General features: G+C 38.3%; 1 protein-coding gene across 4 annotated transcripts; it reads right to left on the bottom strand.

Annotated features, from left to right (window-relative positions):
• Window positions 1-1,124: 1,124 nt before the first annotated feature.
• LOC148001284 (uncharacterized) lies at window positions 1,125-21,345 on the bottom strand. 4 transcript variants are annotated; one of them, XR_015636970.1, is made up of 6 exons: window positions 21,173-21,345; window positions 12,882-13,165; window positions 8,512-8,603; window positions 6,925-7,029; window positions 6,676-6,732; window positions 1,125-1,306 (listed from the first exon to the last, which is right to left on the bottom strand). XR_015636970.1 is itself a non-coding variant. In XM_087584537.1 (5 exons), exons 2-5 carry the CDS (start codon window positions 12,991-12,993, stop codon window positions 1,244-1,246), a joined length of 324 nt encoding a protein of 107 aa, XP_087440663.1. In that variant the 5' UTR covers window positions 12,994-13,165; window positions 21,173-21,340; the 3' UTR covers window positions 1,125-1,243. The 4 variants fall into 4 exon arrangements, 1 of the variants encoding a protein (XP_087440663.1); XR_015636969.1 differs by lacking the exon at window positions 6,925-7,029 and adding an exon at window positions 3,131-3,496 and having other exon boundaries at window positions 21,173-21,340; XM_087584537.1 differs by lacking the exon at window positions 6,925-7,029 and having other exon boundaries at window positions 21,173-21,340.
• Window positions 21,346-21,384: the final 39 nt, after the last annotated feature.

Genomic DNA, 21,384 nt, shown 5'->3' with positions numbered 1-21,384 from the left:
CAGGTTCTCCCAGCACCCCTCAGTCGCTACCTGGCATAATACCATGTCCTCTACCCTGACTTTTCCAGCCCATTCTCTGGGGTGCCATTCTCCCAGAGGCTCTCTCCTCTATAATACAGACATTTTGGTCTCTTTCGTCCTTTTTTGCTTCTCTCTGCATGTGCACTCTCTCTCTCATTCACATGGGACAGCTATTCCTGTCATCCACCTGGCTAGAACCAATCACTTCATCTTCACCGATCACAGCCAGCATCATTTCTGAAGGTTCCATTGCCAGGTCCTGTGAGTACTAAATATTGTGACTCACACATCCTCAAATCAAAGCTTTGTTTAAATATATCAATTCTCCTGAGCCATCAAATAAGAGCCTCAGTTAAAAACTTCCAGGAGATAGATAGGTAGATAGATAGATAGATAGATAGATAGATAGATAGATAGATAGATAGATAGATAGATAGATAGAGAAACATAGATAGATAGATAGATAGATAGATAGATAGATACATACATACATACATACATACATAGATACATACACATAGATACATAGATATAGATAGATAGATAGATAGATAGATAGATAGATAGATAGATAGAGATACATAGATAGATAGATAGATAGATAGATAGATAGATAGAGATACATAGATAGATAGATAGATAGATAGATAGATACATACATACATACATACATACATACACAGATACATAGATAGATAGATAGATACATACATACATACATACATACATACATACACAGATACATAGATAGATAGATAGATAGATAGATAGATAGATAGATAGATAGATAGATAGATAGATAGATAGTATATAACAATAGTATAAGCAGATTTGTTATTTGCTAATCAAGGACCAAAAACAGCAAATGCAGAATATTGGCCATATTTGTTCATAACATAGTAGACTTAATAAAATCAGAACTCAAAGTTGTTTTGAGTTCTCACTGACTAGATTGGAGACCAGAGGTACTTTTTTGCTTTCGCTGTTTGTTTGTGCTTCTCTGAATTGAGTTTTAATGAGACCACTCTGCCTCCTGGAAATACTTTCCCTACTTATTACACGCTCAGTGGTAAAACATGTATTCATCAGAACCACAGCTGAGATGCATTTGAGGAATATATTTAAAGACATTATTGCAGCCTTTGTTTGCAAGACTCGCACATAAAGCCTGGGCATGAGGTGGGTGTGTGCCATATCGAGAATTACTTTGTCTTTCCAGAGTTCAAATAACATCGCTGCATAATGGCCCACTTCTGTGATCTGTTCTCAGTCTCTTCGCAAGATACTGAAAATAAATAAAATCTAATTAGAACAAAAAGATCAAGCAAGACGTAGGCTCAGCATTTCAGGTCAGCGATGATTCAGCTTTATAATTATTTTAAACCTTGAGAGTAATTTGTCTTTATTTTATTATAATAACTTAGCCACTAATTATTGTCTATTGGCCATTTTCCACCTGTCTAAAATCTTATCATAAGTAAAGAGTGTTTTCTAATGAAATCTATTCTTAAATGTCTGGACTCCAAACTAAAATAATTTGAAATAGATAACATATAAAATAAAATAACATTTGAAATAGAACTATTTTATTTCATAAATGAAGCTTGAAGGTCTCAGTGGCCAACTCCCACGCACACCATGGAACAAATCAAAAATATTTTCAAAATCCTTCATGGTTTCTTTTCTGGTTTTCCTAGTGAATAGCAAACATAAAGGCATATCACCTTCACTCTAATGATCTGCCTGTCTATATCAGTCATCAAAGACTAAGAAGGACATGGTTTATGCTTACTGTATCACATGCATTACATGTGATGGGCATTTAATTTGAATTAAAGTGTGAACCTCACAATACTCTTATTTATGAAAAATTAATGATGCCACTTCAGCTAATTGTATTTTGTCTTCATCTTTGACATTAAAGGTCAAACAACCTTCCTCCACTAATCAGTGTTTATTTTCACATTTATCACAGTTCTCTAAACTGTTGATGTTACAAGCAGCAATAACTTCATAAATGACAGAAATAAATTGAAACAAGCTGAACAGCTAAGTTCAAGCCAGAGCCATCAATTCACAGCTTTTTCTAGGAGGAGGAGGAGGAGGAAGGAAGGAAGGAAGGAAGGAAGGAAGGAAGGAAGGAAGGAAGGAAGGAAGGGGGAAGAAGGAAGAAAGAAGAAGGAAGAGGAGGAAGAAGGAAGAAGGAAGAAGGAAGGAGAAGAAGAAGAAGAAGGAGGAGGAGGAGGAGGAGGAGGAGGAGGAGGAGGAGGAGGAGGAGAAGGAGAAGGAGAAGGAGAAGGAGAAGGAGAAGGAGAAGGAGAAGGAGAAGGAGAAGGAGAAGGAGAAGGAGAAGGAGAAGGAGAAGGAGAAGAAGAAGAAGAAGAAGAAGAAGAAGAAGAAGAAGAAGAAGAAGAAGAAGAAGAACTGTCATAGTTCAAACCTTTCCCATGAATAATAGGTTTTACAATAAGAATAAAATGTAATAAATGTATAGCCTCACATAAATATAGTCAGCTGATCTACATCGAAGAAGCAAAGAGAAAACAATGAAGAAAACAAATGGTTCCAGAAGAACTGGATGACCACATATAAGGAAACAAATTGTGTGTTTGTGTGTGTGTGTGTGTGTGTGTGTGTGTATGTGTATGTTACAATTTAAATTATTTACAAAAGAAAACTCAAGTAGGTCATAGACCTTCCTGTAAAAGGTTAAATTATATATTGAAAGAAAAAGTCAAGATGGCCTTCGCTACAACAATGGCATTCAAGATATATTACCAAGAGTTAACTTTCATGTAAACTTTGGATGTCTGGTGATTATATGATATAGTCTATCAGTTGAGATAAATACACCATTCAGATATAGAACGATGACAAATAAGTTCTTCGTATGTGAGGGTAGGAAAGATCTTAAAAATCCCTGGACATTTTCCTGTTTTCTTTGAGCCTACACTACTCTGAAGCTTAAGTCTTTTTGCAGCAGTAAATCTACATTTAAAAATATAAAATTAAAATATTTAAAGCATCCCTTCTTTTAATGACAGCACAAACATACACCTTTACTTCTATAATAGATAGAAATTAAAGAGCATATGGAACTGTCACTTACTCTGCATTCGATAATCCCCAGGTTTGTTGAGGATTTAGTGCAACCAGGACATTTACATGTCGCTTAAAAAACTGGGTAGCAGTATAGCCACTTTAGAAAAAGTCACATTTGTTTATAGTTTCCACAAAACAGACTAATCCCACTCTTCAAAATTAAAACATGTCTACTGTCTGTTGCCATAATGTGACCAAGCTCCTTATGTTTCCCTCATCACCAAGAACAGGAGCCAGCGCCATCTTCTCTGCTTTTCCCTTTTCTGCCATGACGGATGGTACCCTCAGAATTGTGAGACAAAATGAATCCTTCCTTCCTTATGTTGCTTCTACAAATTATTCGGTCTTGGTGGTGACAAAAAAAAAAAAAAACCTGAAAGGAAAAATGGTTTTTCAAAATGAAGAAATGGGTTTGTTGCTGTGATCTACCTGAGCCTGTGGTTTACATGTCTTTAGAACTGGTCTGCAGAAGAAATAGGGCAGATCGTGGACCTGTGACTAGAGAACTCCTAGAATACTGCAGTCATAGTTCCATTGGGCGTTCTGGTAGTAGTCCAGAAAACCCGACTGCCAATAGAAATATGGATAGTGACACAAGTTGTTAGGTTTCAGAAGAGAATAAAGGGTATGCTATTCATGCTACACTCAGGCCAAGAATCTGGCTATATATACTCTTCCTTTGTCCTCAGTTTTTAATGAGGCTAAATTTGCATGCACTAATTCACTTAGTGGAGGAAAATTAAAGTCCATACAACATTCAGCCTATGGACGGCTACTGCTTCCTGCATTTATTGAATTTCATAGTGAGAATTCAAATCAACAAGTGAAGCAAAAATTTTTGGAAAATATACAGTTTGGCAAAGAAAGAAGCAAGTTTATGCTAAGGCAGGTGCAGACAAAGGAGCTGTCATTGTTAGGGATTAGTGCAGTGAGAGGGAGTTAGAGCACTCTGAAACAGGACAATAGGCTTTGTTCCTGTGTAAGAATGCAAAACTCATTTGAAGAATTTCATTTAAAAGAGACTGCATCAAAAAGGGTGAGTGGACAGAAATGCCACACTAAGGTTCATGCTTGAACAGGACCACATGAGGAAATGCTTTTGCCAAATCCAGATGCCCAGACAATTGCAGGACCATTGCATCTGTGGGAAAAGGGTTCCAGGCTACCAGTTCAGATAGTAACAGAACTTGGTATCATCTTTATATTGTTGATTTTGATAAAATGCAATTTGTAAAACTTATAAAGATCATGGAGGTTTAAAACCAAGATTCTAGACAAAGAGTCAACGAGGCTAGACAATATGTAACAAGCAGGAAAGACCTTGAAGAGAGACTCTAAAGAACAAATGTTTCAAGGGTAGCCTACATTTTGAATGGAGAGTCAGAGAATATGGCTCGCCAACCAAGGAAATTTTCATGCACTGAGTAAGATGCCCCAATTTGGAAAACATGTTTCTGTAGGCTATAGAGTGTAGAGGTAGGACTATCCAATCCCTTCAGAACCAGATGGTACTATCATGTGTCCTAGATGCTATGCATGGAGTTGCAGCATTTGAAACTCAGTCTTAATGAATTTCTCCTTGCTATTGTGCTATTTTTATGTATTGATATCCTCTACTACTATACACTATAAGTATGAATTTGGGCGTTTGATTTCACAAATGCTCACAGTTTAAGAGTTTCCCTCGAGTCTTAGACTAAAATTTGGGCTTTTGGACAATAAGGGGACTGTGAAAAGTAGGAGAACTTTTGAAGTCATATTACATTCACTTTGCATTATGATGAGGGCCAGTTATGGTTTGAATGTGCAGTGTGCTTGATCCCAGATAATTGTAACATTAACGGGAGGTTTTAGAACCTATGACATATATACATGACATAGCTACTTGGGGCAGGTTTGAACATTATAGCCCAACCCCACCTCTGAGTCCATCCCTTTGCTTGCTGTCTAACTTCATAAGATCAGCTGCTTTGTACTCCTGCCCATGAACAAGAACCAGCCCTACCACTCCTGCCAACTAGACTGAGCCTTCTGAAATGTGAGCCAAAATAAGTCCTTCCCTAAAGTAGCTCCATTCCATACTGGTCATAGAGATGAGAAAAGCAAGAAAGAGGCAGCCTTTTGGAATATAATGAAAAGACAAGAAACTGACTGTAAAAGACCTTTCTAGGAAGATAGAAGTGTTATAGGTCTTAGTTATATGACAAGTATATAATTGTCTTCTCTCTTTTTAAAAAATGATCATGTATTGTGATTAAATGTATGAAGACACTGGGTGTAAATCACCCCTAAATGAAGCTGATAAAAAGGGTTTTGAGGTTAATTAATTTATGTGACTTAAAGACAAGCCAAGGCTACACAGTAATACCTTGTTTAAATGAATATTTAAGTATTTACTTAGAAAGGAAAATATATAGACAAAATAATATATCTAGTCTCACAGGAAAAAAAAAGCCTCAATCTACTTTTCTAGAAAGGAATAAAGCCTAAATTTTCCTAACTTAAATCAAGATCAAAGAAATAAGTATTAATCATATTTTTCCATATACATAGATTAGAAGTGGAAAAGCACAGTCCTAGTGATGGACAAAAAAGAGTGGATCTGCTACAAAAATAGCCAACTACTTTTGATGGGTGAGCAGTCAAAGAGTCAAAGAGTAAAATTAATCATTGTTTGTATGTAACTAAAGTTCTACGGTCTTACAAGGCTTATCTGAAAGCAAAGTATACAGTGAAAATGAAAATGCAGATCTCTGATGAGAATGAAATATTTATTAGTTTAATCATCACTTCATGGCATGAACTCTGTTGGCGAAGAACTGAGAAGGAGAGCTCATTACCACTGACCATCATATCAAGTCCACCAATTAACCAGGCATCTCTAAAGCACATAAAAGGAAATCCTCAGTCCACTTGTAGTTAAACGTTATTAAGGTGATAATGATGGGCATGCTAATTGTCCATAACAAGAGGAGCCCAGGACACTCTTTGTTCAGGATCCAGCATCTCATTACCCGGAATTCACAGACTTCTATAAAAAGCAGTCAGAAGAGCTGAGGGCTAATGTGATTAATTCATATGAAAAGGTCAAAAGAACTTCAAAGACAATGCACAATTAATTCTCATTAATCTAGTGTCAAAATATTCAAGCTCAGAGCTTTGCAGAAGTTGGGGCAAAAGTAGACTTTGACATATCCTAGGCATGAACCTATTTGCCCTAAGTGACACAAGGTATGATTGTGTATAGAGGTAGTGTACAGCACATAATTTAGAGAAAGAATCATAAATAATGTGCACTGGTGTGTTTATTCATCAATTTTATGCAAACACAAAGCACTTTGGTTGAAAAATGATTCAATATCTCTAAAACTGACCAATGACACGACACAATGCTGAGGTCACACATGTCCAAGAAGAAAATATTCTCCAAATAATTAAAGCATGCATTGCTTCTACCAAGGAACTAGAGTTGGATTTACAGTTCAATGATGACTAGGTGAAAAAATTTAAACAAATATAAGATAGTGTTTAATGTATGCAAGGCTAATTTACCTGAACTGGTTGGCTGACGTTGAATCCTCTTCCCTTAACCAGACTACTTGGTTGAGCCTAAGTGGGAAAGGATGCATTTAGTGGGTGGTGTAATACCCAAGGGGGGGCTTTCCTGTCTCTGAGTATAAGGGGAGAGAGTAATGGGGGTAGGAATTTGTAAGGGTGGGACTAAAAGGAGAGGAGGGATGAGGGGGCAGAACCTGGATGTAAATTTAATTGATTAATTAATTAGTTAAAGAGTTGGGTTACCATTAGGCATTGATGCTTGTTCTCTTCTGTTAAGGTCCTTGTCTTATCTTGGGCCTTGATAATGAGATACAATGTCTACTTGAAGGTTTCATACCATGTCATTACCTATTCAAATATTACAATGAATAACAGCATCTTTAAACAACAACAAAAAATCCTCCTGAAAACATGTGTGCCAAAGGATTTGGTGGAACAATATATTATTTTCTACTCTGAAGTTAGATATGCAATTGAATAATTGAGGTGTTACACACTAATTCCTAGAAAGGAATAACAGTGTGACTATTATTTTTTAGAATTTGAATGAAACAGTAGACATTCTATTTCCACATTGAGCAATCAGTTTATTCTTTCAGGTCTACTACATGTCTGGCACTGCATAGGCACTGGGGATGTTAGACTAAGGAGAAGTTGTTCTTGGCTACTTGAGAGGCCAGAAGCTATGGTGAAAGACAAGGGCTTACATTTATTTAAATGAATTCTCTGAGACATTCTCCGACTTAGGTAATTTCTCTGAATACCTGGAATAGCTCATGCAGTTAAACCTGCGAGAAATATAAAATCAATAAAATCTCTGAAGGAAACGAAAGTTGCATGATGTGATTTAATATGTGGGGTAGCTGAAAAGCATGTTAATTAATGGTCCATTTGATTGTTTTCCTGCTTTATTACAGAATAAATGCCCTTGACTGTTTATTTTCTATAGTAGGGAGTTCTTTGAAACGGATATCAGTTGTTCATTAGCATGCCTTGGAGAACAAATATTTTGAGTGAAACATTTCTACAAAAATATAATAAAAGTGATTCAAGAAATAAAAATTTTAATTGATTCCTAGTCTCTCTACAATATAGCAAAAACAAGAGGCACATCTCAGAGCCATGAGGATTTTGCTAAAGGGGATAGGAAGGTGGCAAAATTAAACAAAGCAAAAAAAATTATAATAAATCAAAATAAAATAATGACAAAGACAAGAAGGGGCTCATACAATTGTAAGCAGCTGAGAAAATTAGGTCTGATTTCAATTCACATTCAGCAACATTTACAGAGTTGTTCTATGTCCGAAGGAAATACTGAAATAAATAAGTTGCTTTGCTCCCCATGGCTGAGCAATTTTATAGGGATTTTTTTCTTCTCGTTCTAATTTCTCTAAGTCAAGATGCATAAGAATGTCCAACTTTAAATAAGCCCAGTTCTCCCCCACACATTACCAAATGGTTTGTGAGTTGCTAAGAGGCTTAAAAGAAATTAAAACATTCACAAAAGTCCTCCCTTCCTAAGTCACTCTGGCATAGGGACTGTGATTTGCTTTTGCCTTCTCAAGGCTACACCTCTCTGAGATGTTTGTGCATTTGTCTCATGAGTGGGAAGAATCTTATTGTGCCACCCACCATGCACACACTTGATAATCACTGTTAATTGCCTACAACTGAGATGAGTAGACTGTTCTCTGAGTACAGCATGGGCACTTAACTCTCTGGCACTACGGCTTCCTGTGTGCCCAGTTCCACTAATGCATCATTTGTCCTGGAAATTAAAAGTCCCAGCATCAATCACATAAACCAGACTCAGTGGGCAGACATGTTTACCTTCCTCTTCACCTTCAGAGGAGAGGCAGCAGGCAGGAACGTTTCGCCAGAGGGAGAGGAGCGTTCTTGGAAAGCCAAAAGTCTTCTCTTCCCTAGTAAGCGAAAACGGGATTCTCAGGAAGGCAAAACACTGGGGCGGAGAAGAGAGTGAGAGGCACAAACCTCACTATCACCTTTCGGTTTTTCAGAATCTCTCCCAGCATGCCACAGCACTACAGGAAAACTTAAGCACACCATCTGAAGAGTGCTGAAGTGGCAGAGTTTCTTCCTAAGTGCCCCTGAAGGCTGCCTCTGAAGTGGTCGCTATCATCCACAAGAAGACAAAAGCCCCAGGCTCCCAGAGAGTGGCTGTTGGCAGCATAAGGCCTATAACCAGTCATCACACCTACAAACCTTCTTCTAGGGTGCAGAAGGGATTCAGTCAGATGTGGTTCACATTTCTTTAGTGTCTTAGCTTATATGTCCTGCAGGAACTCTAGAAGAGGAAAGCAGTTCCTTGGAGTTTGTTTAGCTCTCTTGCTTACAGTGAATGGACCACCTTATTCTTACATCCCAAGTCTTCCTACCTTTCACCTCTCTTGATGACTCTTTATCACTCTGAAGGCCTTTTGAAAAGCTTGTTCTTGCACTGCTCAATGGCAAACTTTATCCTGAACTACCAAAATGGGTGCTAGGACTCTCATAATTGGGGTGGCAGACGCAGCTGACACTTGTAGACAATGAACAGGATCTAGATCATCGCTGAATTAAGTTACTAAGAGAAGCCATCCAGTGCTGAAATGAATTGCTCTTGCTGAAGGCAGGCCAGGATGAGAAGTCCACGATGGAGCTTAGTGATCAAACTGTTTTCACTACTTTCCTGTTGCTATAAACAAATGCCAGGCAAAATCGAGGTAATGGATGTAGTTTGGCCTACAGCTGGAAAGACACAGTGCATCATAGTAGGGAAAGCATGGCAGAAAGAGCATGTGGCAGTTGGCTATGGTATGTCCACAAGCCAGGAATCAGAGAATAGATAAGGAGCAAGCATAGGCTGTATAGACCTGCCTCCAGTGACCTATTTCTTCAAGTCAGGTTCCCCTCCTAAAGGTTCTAGAACTTTCTAAAGCAGTGCCATTGGCCGAAAAACCAAATGTTCAAACATCTGATTCTATGGAGGACATTTCCTATTCAATCCACAATACTGACTTACAGAAGTTTTGTTGAAGCTGGACTCAGCAGGCCACAGAGAGAGCCTGAGGTCAAGTTCAAGTTCAAAGAAAGTTTAAGAATTGTCTATTTCACAATGATTCACTCATTAGGATTTTCCAGTAATTTGGGAGGTTCCTAAGCCAAAATCCAGGTAGAAGGGAAGGAAATCTCACTCAAACTGGCTGCACCTTCAGCTTACAAATATGTTACTTAATTTGATAAGCTACATGTATGCATTTCTTCCTGCATTAACATCACTTGCTGTATGCCAACATTTCTATACCAAGGTCCATGTTCTTGCTTGGGACTATCTGCATTCCAAATGTGTTTCTTTCATGATCTAAGCACCATGGTCTGTACCTATCTCTCCACAACTATTCAGTTATCATTTTATATCGATTTGTAAATAGTTCTCCATTCTATTTACTCTCTGTACCTTGGACCTAAAATATTGCTGTCCCTTCTTGATGTTTTTGTTTTGTTTAGCTAATGTGAAAGTTTTATGGATCCTCCGTGTACATATCCTTCCTCTATCTCTAGGATGTGATTCTTCTGTTTTCCTGAATCAGAATATCTGAGGGCTTGGAAATTCTGGCTGCTTTTATATGGTCAGGGAGGTTATAGAAATAATAGAAATCCTTCCTAAAGTAAGAGCATGGGGTCTTAAAGTTCTTGTAGACAATAGATTTTTACAAGAGTTCTGCTTCCCCTTTTCAGCTTAAAAAATATCACTCTGGTATTTCAAAAACTGGCATTTCCAATTACATGCTAAAATACTATTGCATAATAAGATTTTTAGTTATCATAGAATATCCTCACTTTTATATTTTTATTCCTTTCATCCTCAAGATGCTAATATCTCATTCTGTTCTTTTTAACACTTCAAGCCCATTGAACTTATTCAAATAGCATTACACTACATATCTAATCCTCATCATTTTCTCAAAAACATTAGACATTTGATTCATCCATAATCATGTGTGCATGTGTGTGTGTGAGTGTGTGTGTGTGTGTGTATTCCATGCTTTCTAACCGTAATATATCATGCTCTTGATAACATCATATAAGAATGATGTTTAACTATTTTAGGTGGCAAAAAAGAGCCAGGTATCATCTTTATAAAAGACTTTCTATAAGAACACTGAAAATATATATTTTAGTACTTTGCATATATGCTACTCCTCATTCCTCTGAGATAGGCTACCCAGAACCATACTTGGAAGGATCTTGGCAAAGTTGTGGTGGCACACACCTTTGACCCCAGCACTCCAAAGGCAGAGGCAGATGAATCTCTGAATTTGAGGCCAGCCTGGTCTACAGAGTGAGTTCCTGGACGACCAGAGCCACACAATGAAACCATGTCTCAAAAAATCAAAACCAAGAAGAGGAAGAAGAAGAAGAGGAGGAGGAGGAGGTAAAAGGAGGGGGAAGAGGGAGAGGAGGGGGAGGGGAAAGGGAGGAGGAGAAGGAGAGGAAGAGGAAGAAGAGGAAGAAGAGGAAGAAGAGGAAGAAGAAGAGGAGGAGGAGGGGGAGGGGAGGAGGGGAGGGAGAGGATGGGGAGGACAGGGGGAGGGGAGGGGAGAGGAGGAGGGAGGGGAGGGGTGAGGAGGAGGGAGGGGAGGGGGGAGGAGGAGGAAAGAAGCAACAGAGGCAGAGCAGCAGCAGCTGGGAGTCTCCCCAAAGTTAACCTTAGATGACTGGCTTTATAATGCGGTGAGTACCCATCCCCCTAATCATATTACCTTCTAAAGATAAGCACACACTTGCAAAAAGTCAGTCTCCCTGGAGTTCTTTCTAGCTGTTTGGTTTTAACTCCCCGGTTTGTTTGGCTTTTTTGCTTTTATTTTTTGTTTTTTAGCCTAGGTACCAAGTTTGAGTAAAATTTTCTCAAAAATGCCTCAACTCTTCATAAACTATATTATCGAAAATAGTGTTATATAAGCATTAACCTAGATATTTAATTTTATCAAATATTTTTCCTGTTTTCCACGTTATAACCAAATAAAGAATTTTAGCCAATGTTTCCCTTGGATCCATTTTAAAGGTCACATAGGTTTCAGCCTCTCTTATAACTGTGCAGGAAATTTTATCAAAGTATTCCCAACGTCAACCAAACTTGCATTATCTTATTGTTCCAGATAGCTCTTGGTCTTAATGTAATACACCACTATGTCTTCACTGTTACTGGTTTATTAGATTTGATATATCTTATTAAAGAATGACCAATAACCCTCCTGTTTTATTATTCTCCATGTCTTGGCATTAAGGTTAAATTACTTTTTGAAATAAATTTTCTCAAATTCTCTGGTGTCTTTCTGTGGTTTTTGAATACCACTTTATTTGTAGCTGTTGCCCTTTCTTCTTGAGTGGTTTTGCTCCGCCGATCTTGCTAGGTATCTCTCATGCCAATAGTTTTCTCACTTTGATAGTTAATGGTTTTACCCATCGTCTGCCTTAGTGTTCCCTAACATCATTTACACCCCTGATTATTTTCTTTATTTTTCTTCTTTTGTTTTTTAACTAATCATCTTTGCCTGGCTTCTTGAGAAAAAAATGCATATCACATCTTTATTTCTGCTGATAGCATGAAAAACGCTCTGAGCCATAAATTTCTGCATTGCATGAATTTTGCTAGGCGATACATTATAAGCACGACAACGTGTTTTTTAATGCCTTGCATACCTTAAAGGTCAGTGACTATTTAATGTATTTCCTCCATGATTATTTGTGTTCCTAAATACTCTAAGCTCAGTGTATAAAGTAATACAACGGCAAATACTTAAGAATGTCTATCCATGACTTATTATTGCTTAAGTCAGCATTTTAAGATTGCACTGAGACTGCATTAAGTCTATGTGAAATCATAATCTGGGGTGCTTTCCCTCTACAAACTGAAAAGGTGATAATTCTATAAGTCAATCAAATTAGCATCGAACATTACCTTTCCTTTTCTCAGAGGAACCACAGATAAGATACAACGGCCCCTTCCACCTCCAAAACCCTTGGCTAACACACAATGTTCTGGTTAGCTTTCACACGGGCACTAGACACACCCCTGAGCATTTATCTGGTTGATGTCAAAGGCTTTCTCAGGCAGATTCCTAGTCCGTAAAACTGATTTTTGCTCAAAGTGTGTATTCTTTACCACAAACCAGGAAGGAAAGGGAATTTGAACTCACTTCTGAGTGAGATTTTTCCTGCTTCATTAAAGAAGTCTTCTAGAAAAAAAGAAATGCTGCGTGATGGCGATTTCCTCTTTAATTCTAAATGTGGAGATTTGATTGGCTGCATCTTATAAAACTTTCCAATTTCCAAAAAAAAAAAAAATCTTGAATTGAAAAGCTTTTCTGCAATTTACGTGGTCCCCGTAGCATAAAGACTATTTCAAATCTTTCAAACTGCTTTAAAACAGTTTCATTTTCTCTTGTCTTTCCCATTTCAGCACTTCTTAAATGAGTCCACTCTACAGAAAGGGAACACAGAGAAAAGAACATCGGAATTAGAATAGAGCAAAGACAATGAGAAAGTACGCCCAGATGTCACAGTCAAAACATTTGGAGGAACATTAGTGTCCTCAATAAATAACGCAATCCAGGAAATCAGCATAGACATTTTAGTTATTTAAAGCACATTGTCCTAATAAGTGTTCCTGGGGTGATATGGGAGGAAGGTTGTTCTCAAGATATTTTCTTCATGTGTGAACATCTATATTTCCCTTTCTTACTTATCATTTGAATGCATGTTGTTGTTGCTGCTCATTTGTTTGCTTGCTTGTAAATCAAACCTGTCAATTTAGATATCAATTATATTATAGCCTGTTGGAGTGATGCAAAGTCAATAAATCACTATACAATTTCCCACAAAAGTAAGTAAAATAAAAAAATGGTTCATTTTTATATATGATATAGATATAGATATATACTATAATGGTAATACAGGAAAAGTATGAGACACTTTAAAAAATACTTCTTTGTACTCTCCCCTAACCAACATCAATTATCCCAAAAATTTACTTGTAGAACCTCTTTAAACTGTAGCTATAACTTCATAGAAATAACATGTGCCAAGGTTATAGCTCTGTTGATAAAGCAACCATTTAGTATGCACAAGACCCTAGGTTCCAGCCCCAGTACTACATAACCTAGACTTCATTGTGCATTCTTGTCAGTCCAGCACTGGAGTATAGGCCAGAGGATCAGAAGTTCAAGGTCATCCTGAGATGTAGTAAGTTGGAAGCTGACCTAGTAGTCTACCTAACACAGTTTCAAAAAAAGAAAGAAAGTAAAGAAAAGAAAAGGAGAAATGGAGTTGGGAGAAATGTCCATATCGGACCAGGTGCAATGCTTAGTCCATCAAAAGGGTTCAGGACCTAATTTTGCACATGGGCTTTTCAAAGGGGTTTGTCATGGTTTTCTGAGACAGACAGATAGATTCCTAGATCTAGCTGACCAGACATCAGTCTATTCTAATATCACTGGGTTCTGTGAGAGATGCTATCCCAACAGCTATGCCAGAGAATGTTAGAGGAAGTCACCTGAGGTTAGCCTCTGGCCTCTAAACATGTATAAAATCACGCGCGCGCATGCGCGCGCGCACGTGCACACACACATACACACACACACACACACACACACACACGAAGTCATTCATGAAATAATTTGAACTAATTATTTCTTAGGGATGGAGTAAAATCGTGGTAGATAGATAGATAGATGATAGATAGATAGATAGATAGATAGATAGATAGATAGATAGATAGAGATAGAGATAGAGATAGAGATATAGTATTTTTTAAGCCTGCTTGTATAACGGGATTTGAAACTGCTGATTATGGCTTTGAAAGGGCTTTAAATGCTATTCTGCAACCCAACTATAAATCTGATGATCTGATGCTTGAGCCAATCCACACACTCTATCAAGTTTTCTTCCACACAACCAAAATTCCCCTTGAGAGTGAACTCATTTTCCAAGCCAATATCTCGAACCTCACAGTTCCGAAGCTGGCCTTAGGAAAACTTGTATTGTATCTTACAATTCCGAAAGAGTCCCCTCCTCTTCATATAAAATAGACTTTCAAGTCACTCGAGGAGATTCCCCTCTGAAGCACCCTTTCCAGGTCCTACATTATAACTTCCTCAGCTCCTTGGTCACTGATCGCCCTATTAACATGTAGTTTGAATCTGTTTTTAAATCCTTAAACACGTATGGTGCTTCATATCTTTAAGTCCAGCTTGTAGGAAAATAAAGCTAGAAGATTACAAGTTCAAGATCAGCCCATTCTAGTGAGAGAGATCCTGCCTCAAAATACAAACAAGCAAATAAAGAGATGCCTATAATAGATGACTTTTTCAGATGAAACCTGTAAGTTGAGATCTAAACTATATTTCTTCCTCTCCACATTCATTTCAATGAATGTATAGTACCATTTTATTAGCATTATTCTCTGTGGCAGTTATGTAACATTAAGAGCTCATATTCAACTTGATTCCTAAGTTGATTGTCCATTTTCCACAAATTGATCCTTGCTTGTGGCCTTTCATTCCAGAGAAAGAACTTAGAGAATGTTGGAAATATGTGTCCTGTTACAGTCAAGCTGCTGTAACCAATTATCAATTTTTATTTTGATTGTCACAATTTGGTAATTGTTCCTCTCTTTAATCAGAAGATCTTGAAAGTCATTCACTTCATCAACAGAAGTGTCTCAGAGGAGCAAGACAAAGACTGAGCTCTGTCATTGAAAAAAGAGCTGCTCTCTCACAGATCTAACCAATAGGATCATTGATTTAAGAGGACTGATGGGTGCCCTTTGAGCATGTTTCTTCTACCAGCATTTAATGAGTTCACATACAGTAGATTCCAATCTACTTCCATTTTTAAAAGACAGACAAAGAACTTCTTTCGAAGCTTTTGGTCCAGAAATTCTGAGTTTCCATATTATCCCCAACATCTTTTCTGTGGAAAAATAACAAGTTAGGGGACCTTATTTGGTCCACCAATCTTTAATGATTTTTTTGTAAACACCATTTTTTCCATTGACAGTATACCAAACTATCCTGTAGAGTAAATGATGACAATTATCCCAAGAAGATCAGGGACTTTTTCCTAGGTTTCTCTCAATGCATCTGACAGAACATGCTAGGTTTCATTACAGTCAAACAGGGCTAGCTATGTGAAGTGTTTTGAAAATGAATAAATAAAAAGCCTTTACTTATTTTTATCATTAAGACTATTGCCATTGAAAGGATTTTATATTATAAGTACGGTTCATCTAAGATAGACCTCATGGTTCCAGTCTCCTCCTGTCTTGAGTACGTACACTGTGACTTGTTTCTGCCTTACCGAATATAAGGTCAAGAAGCATATGCAATTACAAGTACACGCTGACATTAAGTAAAAATAGAATGCTGTTCTTGTGGAGAAAACCTCTTTTTTCCGGCTTTTGAGAAAGTGAGAAGTCATGTTGAGAAGACAAGAATGGCAAGAACTTAAAGCAGCCTCGAAGCAATGGACAGAAAGAAGTGAGACTCTTGGGCCATGGAGCCTTAGAAACCGAATGCAAACAATAACATGGGCTGGAAAGAAACCTGTCACAGCCAAGTCTCCAATGACACCGTAGGCTCCTTAAGCCTTGGAAAGATAATGAGCAAAGTCATACCTAAACTCTGAACCACAGAGACGGCATACTAACTGTGTCCAGGAAGCTTTGTACCTATGTCTGTGTTGTTGATCTGAAACTTAACTATTTAGAAAGAGGAAGAAAAGAGATGAGGAGGATAGAAAGAAGTGCCCACTAACATATAAGTAACCAGTTTTAATATAAGACTTAAAACTATAATGATGCAACTGTGTATTTATTATTGTCCTGGAACTAATGGAAAGACAGGCCAATGCCTAATTCTAGCAAAGGAACCTCCCTGGTAAGAGATCGTGATACAGATTATATGTGGATTGTAAGCTACATAAAAATTTTCTACAACTTCCTTTCAATTTTTCTGTGAAGTAAGACTACCTTAAATTAATGAAAGAGAAAAAACAAGAACAAGAACTGGAAGAGAGGCCAGACCCAGGACAAGTCATCTGGACATTTGTTTCTCCAGCAACCAGGTTCTTACATGCCTTGTCTTGGAAAATCCCTGTGATCAGACTGCAGCAGTGAAAGCAGAGGGATCTCAGGCACGTCTGGCAGTCCACTGAAGACACACGGAAGGTAATATTCCTGTTGGTATAATTTTTTCTCCAGTTCACAAAATGGATTAAGCATTATATTTAAGCAGCAGTTGGTAGAAATCATTTATTCTCTTCTTAGTAATACCACGTGGATTGAAAGTAAAGACAGATATCAAATTTAAGATTATAACCTCATACCTCCACAAGGACTGCCCAATGAATAATATACTTTAAATGAACAGAAAGGGCAGAAAAAATTCAGATTCTAAAACTGTCCTTGGAGGGTGCTTCAGGTCTGAATTATTCCCAACCAATTGTACATTCAGTGTCTGCAGTTCCCTGAAGACCACTTCTGCAAGGAGTGTTGAAGCACGCCGATCAGTATTCCACTGACAGACACACATAGCCACACTTTTTGCCATTTTTGTTCACATTTATCTTAAGAATCTTGGTCTCCTAAGGGCTATCTCTGACCTTTTGGTCTTGATTCCAGAAGCACCTTTCTTATCTGAGATTATAGATTTTGAGTGCATGCAGGTCATCCCTGCTTATCATATAATATCCTTGCCTCTGGCGTGCACCTGCCTTTCTTGTAAAACAATCTTTTCTGTACCTTCTCTTAGGTCCTTTTTACATGGCCCCAGTCTCAAATACATCCATGCCATGCATGCTAACTTCCTCTCCCTACCACAACTCCTAGCTTTGAATGGACAGTCCCGGAAAACTCCTTTCCTATCCTAAAATGAGAGCCTCAGAGTTACTGGGGCAGGGGGAATCTGTTCTATCAGTGTCTGTTGCTGAAGATACTCATTCTTCAACTAATCTTTCTGCTATCTGTTCCCCCGGCTACCCTGAAAGAGATAAGCTCTTCTGTGAACAGCCAGGGCAATCTGTGACCCCCACCCTGGCTACCGATAAGCTGAGCTATATTTCTACTAATTAAATTGGGTCCCTGCAATTGAAGAACCAATGTCTGAGCCCTAGCTACCTTCTGAACTTGTAACTGCTGATTCTCTTCAAATCTACCCAACAACTGGTCTTCAAATGAAATTTCTCCTGTAGGATTCTGTCTTCTACCTTCATCCATAAAATTATGTGCACCTCTGTGTTTGATGAAAGAAAGTCAAGTTTGTCTAAGAATATTCCAATGTGGCGTCACCTTTGCTCAGCCTTTCTAGTTGTCCTTTAACGAGCTATTTGGAAAAAAATGTTTGTCGCTCTCTTCTAATGTTAAAGGAAAGAAGAGACTTCTTTCTGCTAACCATGGCTTTACAAGTGGTTAGTTTCTTATTAAAAAGAAGTGGAGAACAGTCATAGAGAATGTATTTTAGTGTGTTCCAGGGGCTGGTCAGATGGTTCAGTGGTTAAGGGCACTGGCTGCTCTTCCAGAATACATAGGTTCGATTCCCAGCACCCACATAGCAGCTCATAAATATCTGCAATTTCAGTTCCAGGGGACCAAGTACTCTCTGCTGACTTCCACTTGGGCACACACATATTTCATAGGCATACATACAGGCAAAATGCCTACAAATGGAAGATAAAGTAAATGAACAAATACAAAATAGAGTAGCGTGTCCGGTGAAGTATATTTTTAAAACTTAAGGAAAGGTAAGAAACTCAAATAAGATGCACTTCCTTCTTTTGTGGGAGCTTCATTGTTCTTATTTTTGTTGTTTTGCTTTATTTCTTGTTGACTTGATTTAGGTTGAGCTTTTAGCTTTTGTTTCTTCATATATGTAGAGCCAGCTACATATATGTAGACCTTGCTAGTCTCAGACCCATAATCCTCCTGCCTCGGCCCCTCGAATGTTGGGATTACAGATATGTTCTACAATGCTGTATTCAGGGTTTTCATTTTAAAGAAAGTCATTGAATATGTCAGAGCTTCCTCATTTAGAACCGTGACACACTCGAAGTCTAAGTTTAGTGATAGAAAATGTCATAGGCCAACACGACAACAACAGGTGTTTTGACAGCTAGGATGCCCGTTGACCCAGCCATCTGCTGAAAATGCCATGCCACAAGTATAATCAGAACATGAGAATTTGCACCCTTCCCTCTCCTTCTCTGGCCTTCAAGTGAGCCAAAAGACACCTCCCTGGTCTCATTCCCATCCAGACAAAACCATTGCTTCTTGTTGAATGTAGAAAGCATGGGAAAAGTTGGAGATCTACGCCGTAATAGCAAACAAATCCAATTATGGAGCAGCGATTTTAATGTGCTTCCAAGATTGAAGCCGCTCACCAAACCTCAGACAGTAAAGATCCAAGGAGCGTATTTACTTATTTATGCCATCCCTCCCTCCAAATAGGATTTGAGGCAGCTCACTGAGCATGTTAATAATGTGTATTCTCAAGCCCCTAGTTATTGTGTTCTGCTGTTGGAGATATCATTACCCTGCTTGCTCTTAGGGAAAAAAATCTCACTTTTTGGCAGGTGGTTTGTTTATTTGTAGAATTTTCTGAAATTAAGAAAGAACCTTCTTGTATTCCCACAGGATACATGGAATAGAGAGGAAAAAAAAATACTCCAAATGCTGGAGTAGAACTATCCTTGGAGGAAGGGGAGGAAGAGCAGATAATTCTAGCATATGAAGGGTACTGTGAATATCAGTGGCTAGAAACAGCCAGGGGAGGTTGTGGTCTGCAAATGGGATGCAGAATTATTGAACAAGTATGCTACTGATGATGATGTAGGTCTGTTAGATTGTATTTTCTGATTTTTAAAAATTATTTATGTATGTGAATGTGAGTTAACATCAGCAACACTCCATTTTCTCCTACTGTGTGGATTTCGGGATGAACAAGTCAGGTCATCATATTTTGTGACATCTCACTGCCCTGGGCTTCCCCACCACCACCCATCCAACCCCTCGGTACTTATGACTAACACACTGTGGAGTTTAGAAACCTCTAATGTTTCAAACAAAATGTATTCAATTTTTCTGAGGTCTGGACTCAAGTCAAAGAGTATCAAAGAGGCACTCTGAGGGCTCAGTGGGCATGGGTACCATCTTGGGTATGTAATTTATAAAGTGATCGCAGATCCCTAAGAGACCTGAGCTGTGACACTATTGCTCGCCTCACATAGAGAGGAGAACTGACAGAGTAAAAGGAAGCTATGTGACAGATAAACTGAAGGCAGAACGAGCATCTTTTTTGGACTGCAAAGTTTTCCGTTTGTGATGGAGAGAAACCCCTCATACTGTGCTTAGCATTTGAGGCACAGGACTAATGCTGGTGCTTGCCCACGTGACAGCAAAGAAAGGCCCATCCGGTAGATATTGATTGAGTTTCTACTGTGTGCCAGGCATTACGAATCAACATAGGATAAATTCTAAATTTAAATTACAATTAGAATGTAAATCAGCTTTAATCTATGAAAATGAAATTAGGCCAGCAGGGAGGCCATAAAATGAACCTATTAAAATACATCCCAGAACAGGGGGAGAAGCAGGAAAAACGAGGTGAAGGGACAACGAGATAATGCAATTTTAAAACGGGCTCCCGCTCTCCTAAAATACTTTTAAGATTTTACTGCAAAATTACACAGTCATCAGGAATATGCCATTCTTAAAGAGACTTTTCTCACTTGGGTCAGTGCATAAATAATAATACGCGTTTAAAAATGTATGACTATTCATTAAACCATTGACCACTTCCAGCCTATTGAGTACATAAGTATTTTAAAAATTACTTTAATACATATTTACCCAATAGACCAGAAAAGCTCCTTTGGTACATGATGTACATTTTAAAAGCTGCCTGCATAAGAAGTTATCGGATCTGAGCCAGAGTGTGTTGCCAACTACATAATATGCATTTTAAAGAACAACCTAATTATGTGCTTACCCAAGAGAACAAAGTTAATACCAAGGGTCAATAATTACTACCTTCCCTTACTACCTTTTACTCTTTTCTGCCAAATAAACTAGAATTGGAGGAGGGAATTTGTATACGCCCTTTTATCTATGTCCTCTTGACAGCTGGGAACTGGATGTTTTCTTGCCCAGGCTTCAAAAACAAAGGCAGAAAGACAAAAAGAAGGTGGAAGAGGGGGAGAAGGAAAGAAGGAAGAAGAGAGGGGGAAAAGGGAAAGGAAGGGGGAGGGGCTGTATGGGGAAGAAAGGGTTGGAAAGTGAAAGCAAATGAAGTGGAAGTCTTTGGTTTCTTTAATGACTCAGTGGTGTCCTGTGATGTTTTTCTGGAAGCTGTCTTGTGAGTGGGCAGGTGATGCTTTGATGAAAACAGACACTTGAGAGGGCATGGGATGCTTAGAAAGAATATAAATGGGATCCTACCAACAGTGAAAGGATGTTCTTGCATTGCTATGCCATGCATCACTTCGCTGGTCTTTGTTGGTCTTCGCTTCATAGAGAGAAATACACCAGAGAACTTCTCGTGGTACTCCAGCTGATTCAGCAGAGCCTTGCTGTTTCCACTGGATCATGCCGCCATTACTGAGTCTTGCTGTTGAACTAGAACGCTGGTATCCTGGCAACAAAGAGTGGAA

The sequence above is a fragment of the Rattus norvegicus genome, chromosome 14 (genome assembly GCF_021556685.1).
Source record: "Rattus norvegicus strain SHRSP/BbbUtx chromosome 14, alternate assembly SHRSP_T2T, whole genome shotgun sequence".
NCBI lineage: Eukaryota > Metazoa > Chordata > Mammalia > Rodentia > Muridae > Rattus > Rattus norvegicus.
Note: the sequence above shows the minus strand (reverse complement) of the source record. Positions and strands in the feature narration are given on the sequence as shown.

What these genes read in the sequence shown, in the direction of transcription:
- LOC148001284 (XM_087584537.1), bottom strand. Translation starts at nt 12,993, where the DNA reads ATGCAGCCAATCAAATCTCCACATTTAGAATTAAAGAGGAAATCGCCA. An exon ending in AGGAAAAATCTCACTCAGAA is followed by an intron (nt 8,604 to 12,881) that starts GTGAGTTCAAAT and finishes TTCGCTTACTAG; the next exon opens with GGAAGAGAAGACTTTTGGCT. An exon ending in ACGTCAGCCAACCAGTTCAG is followed by an intron (nt 1,307 to 6,675) that starts GTAAATTAGCCT and finishes ATTTATTTTCAG; the next exon opens with TATCTTGCGAAGAGACTGAG.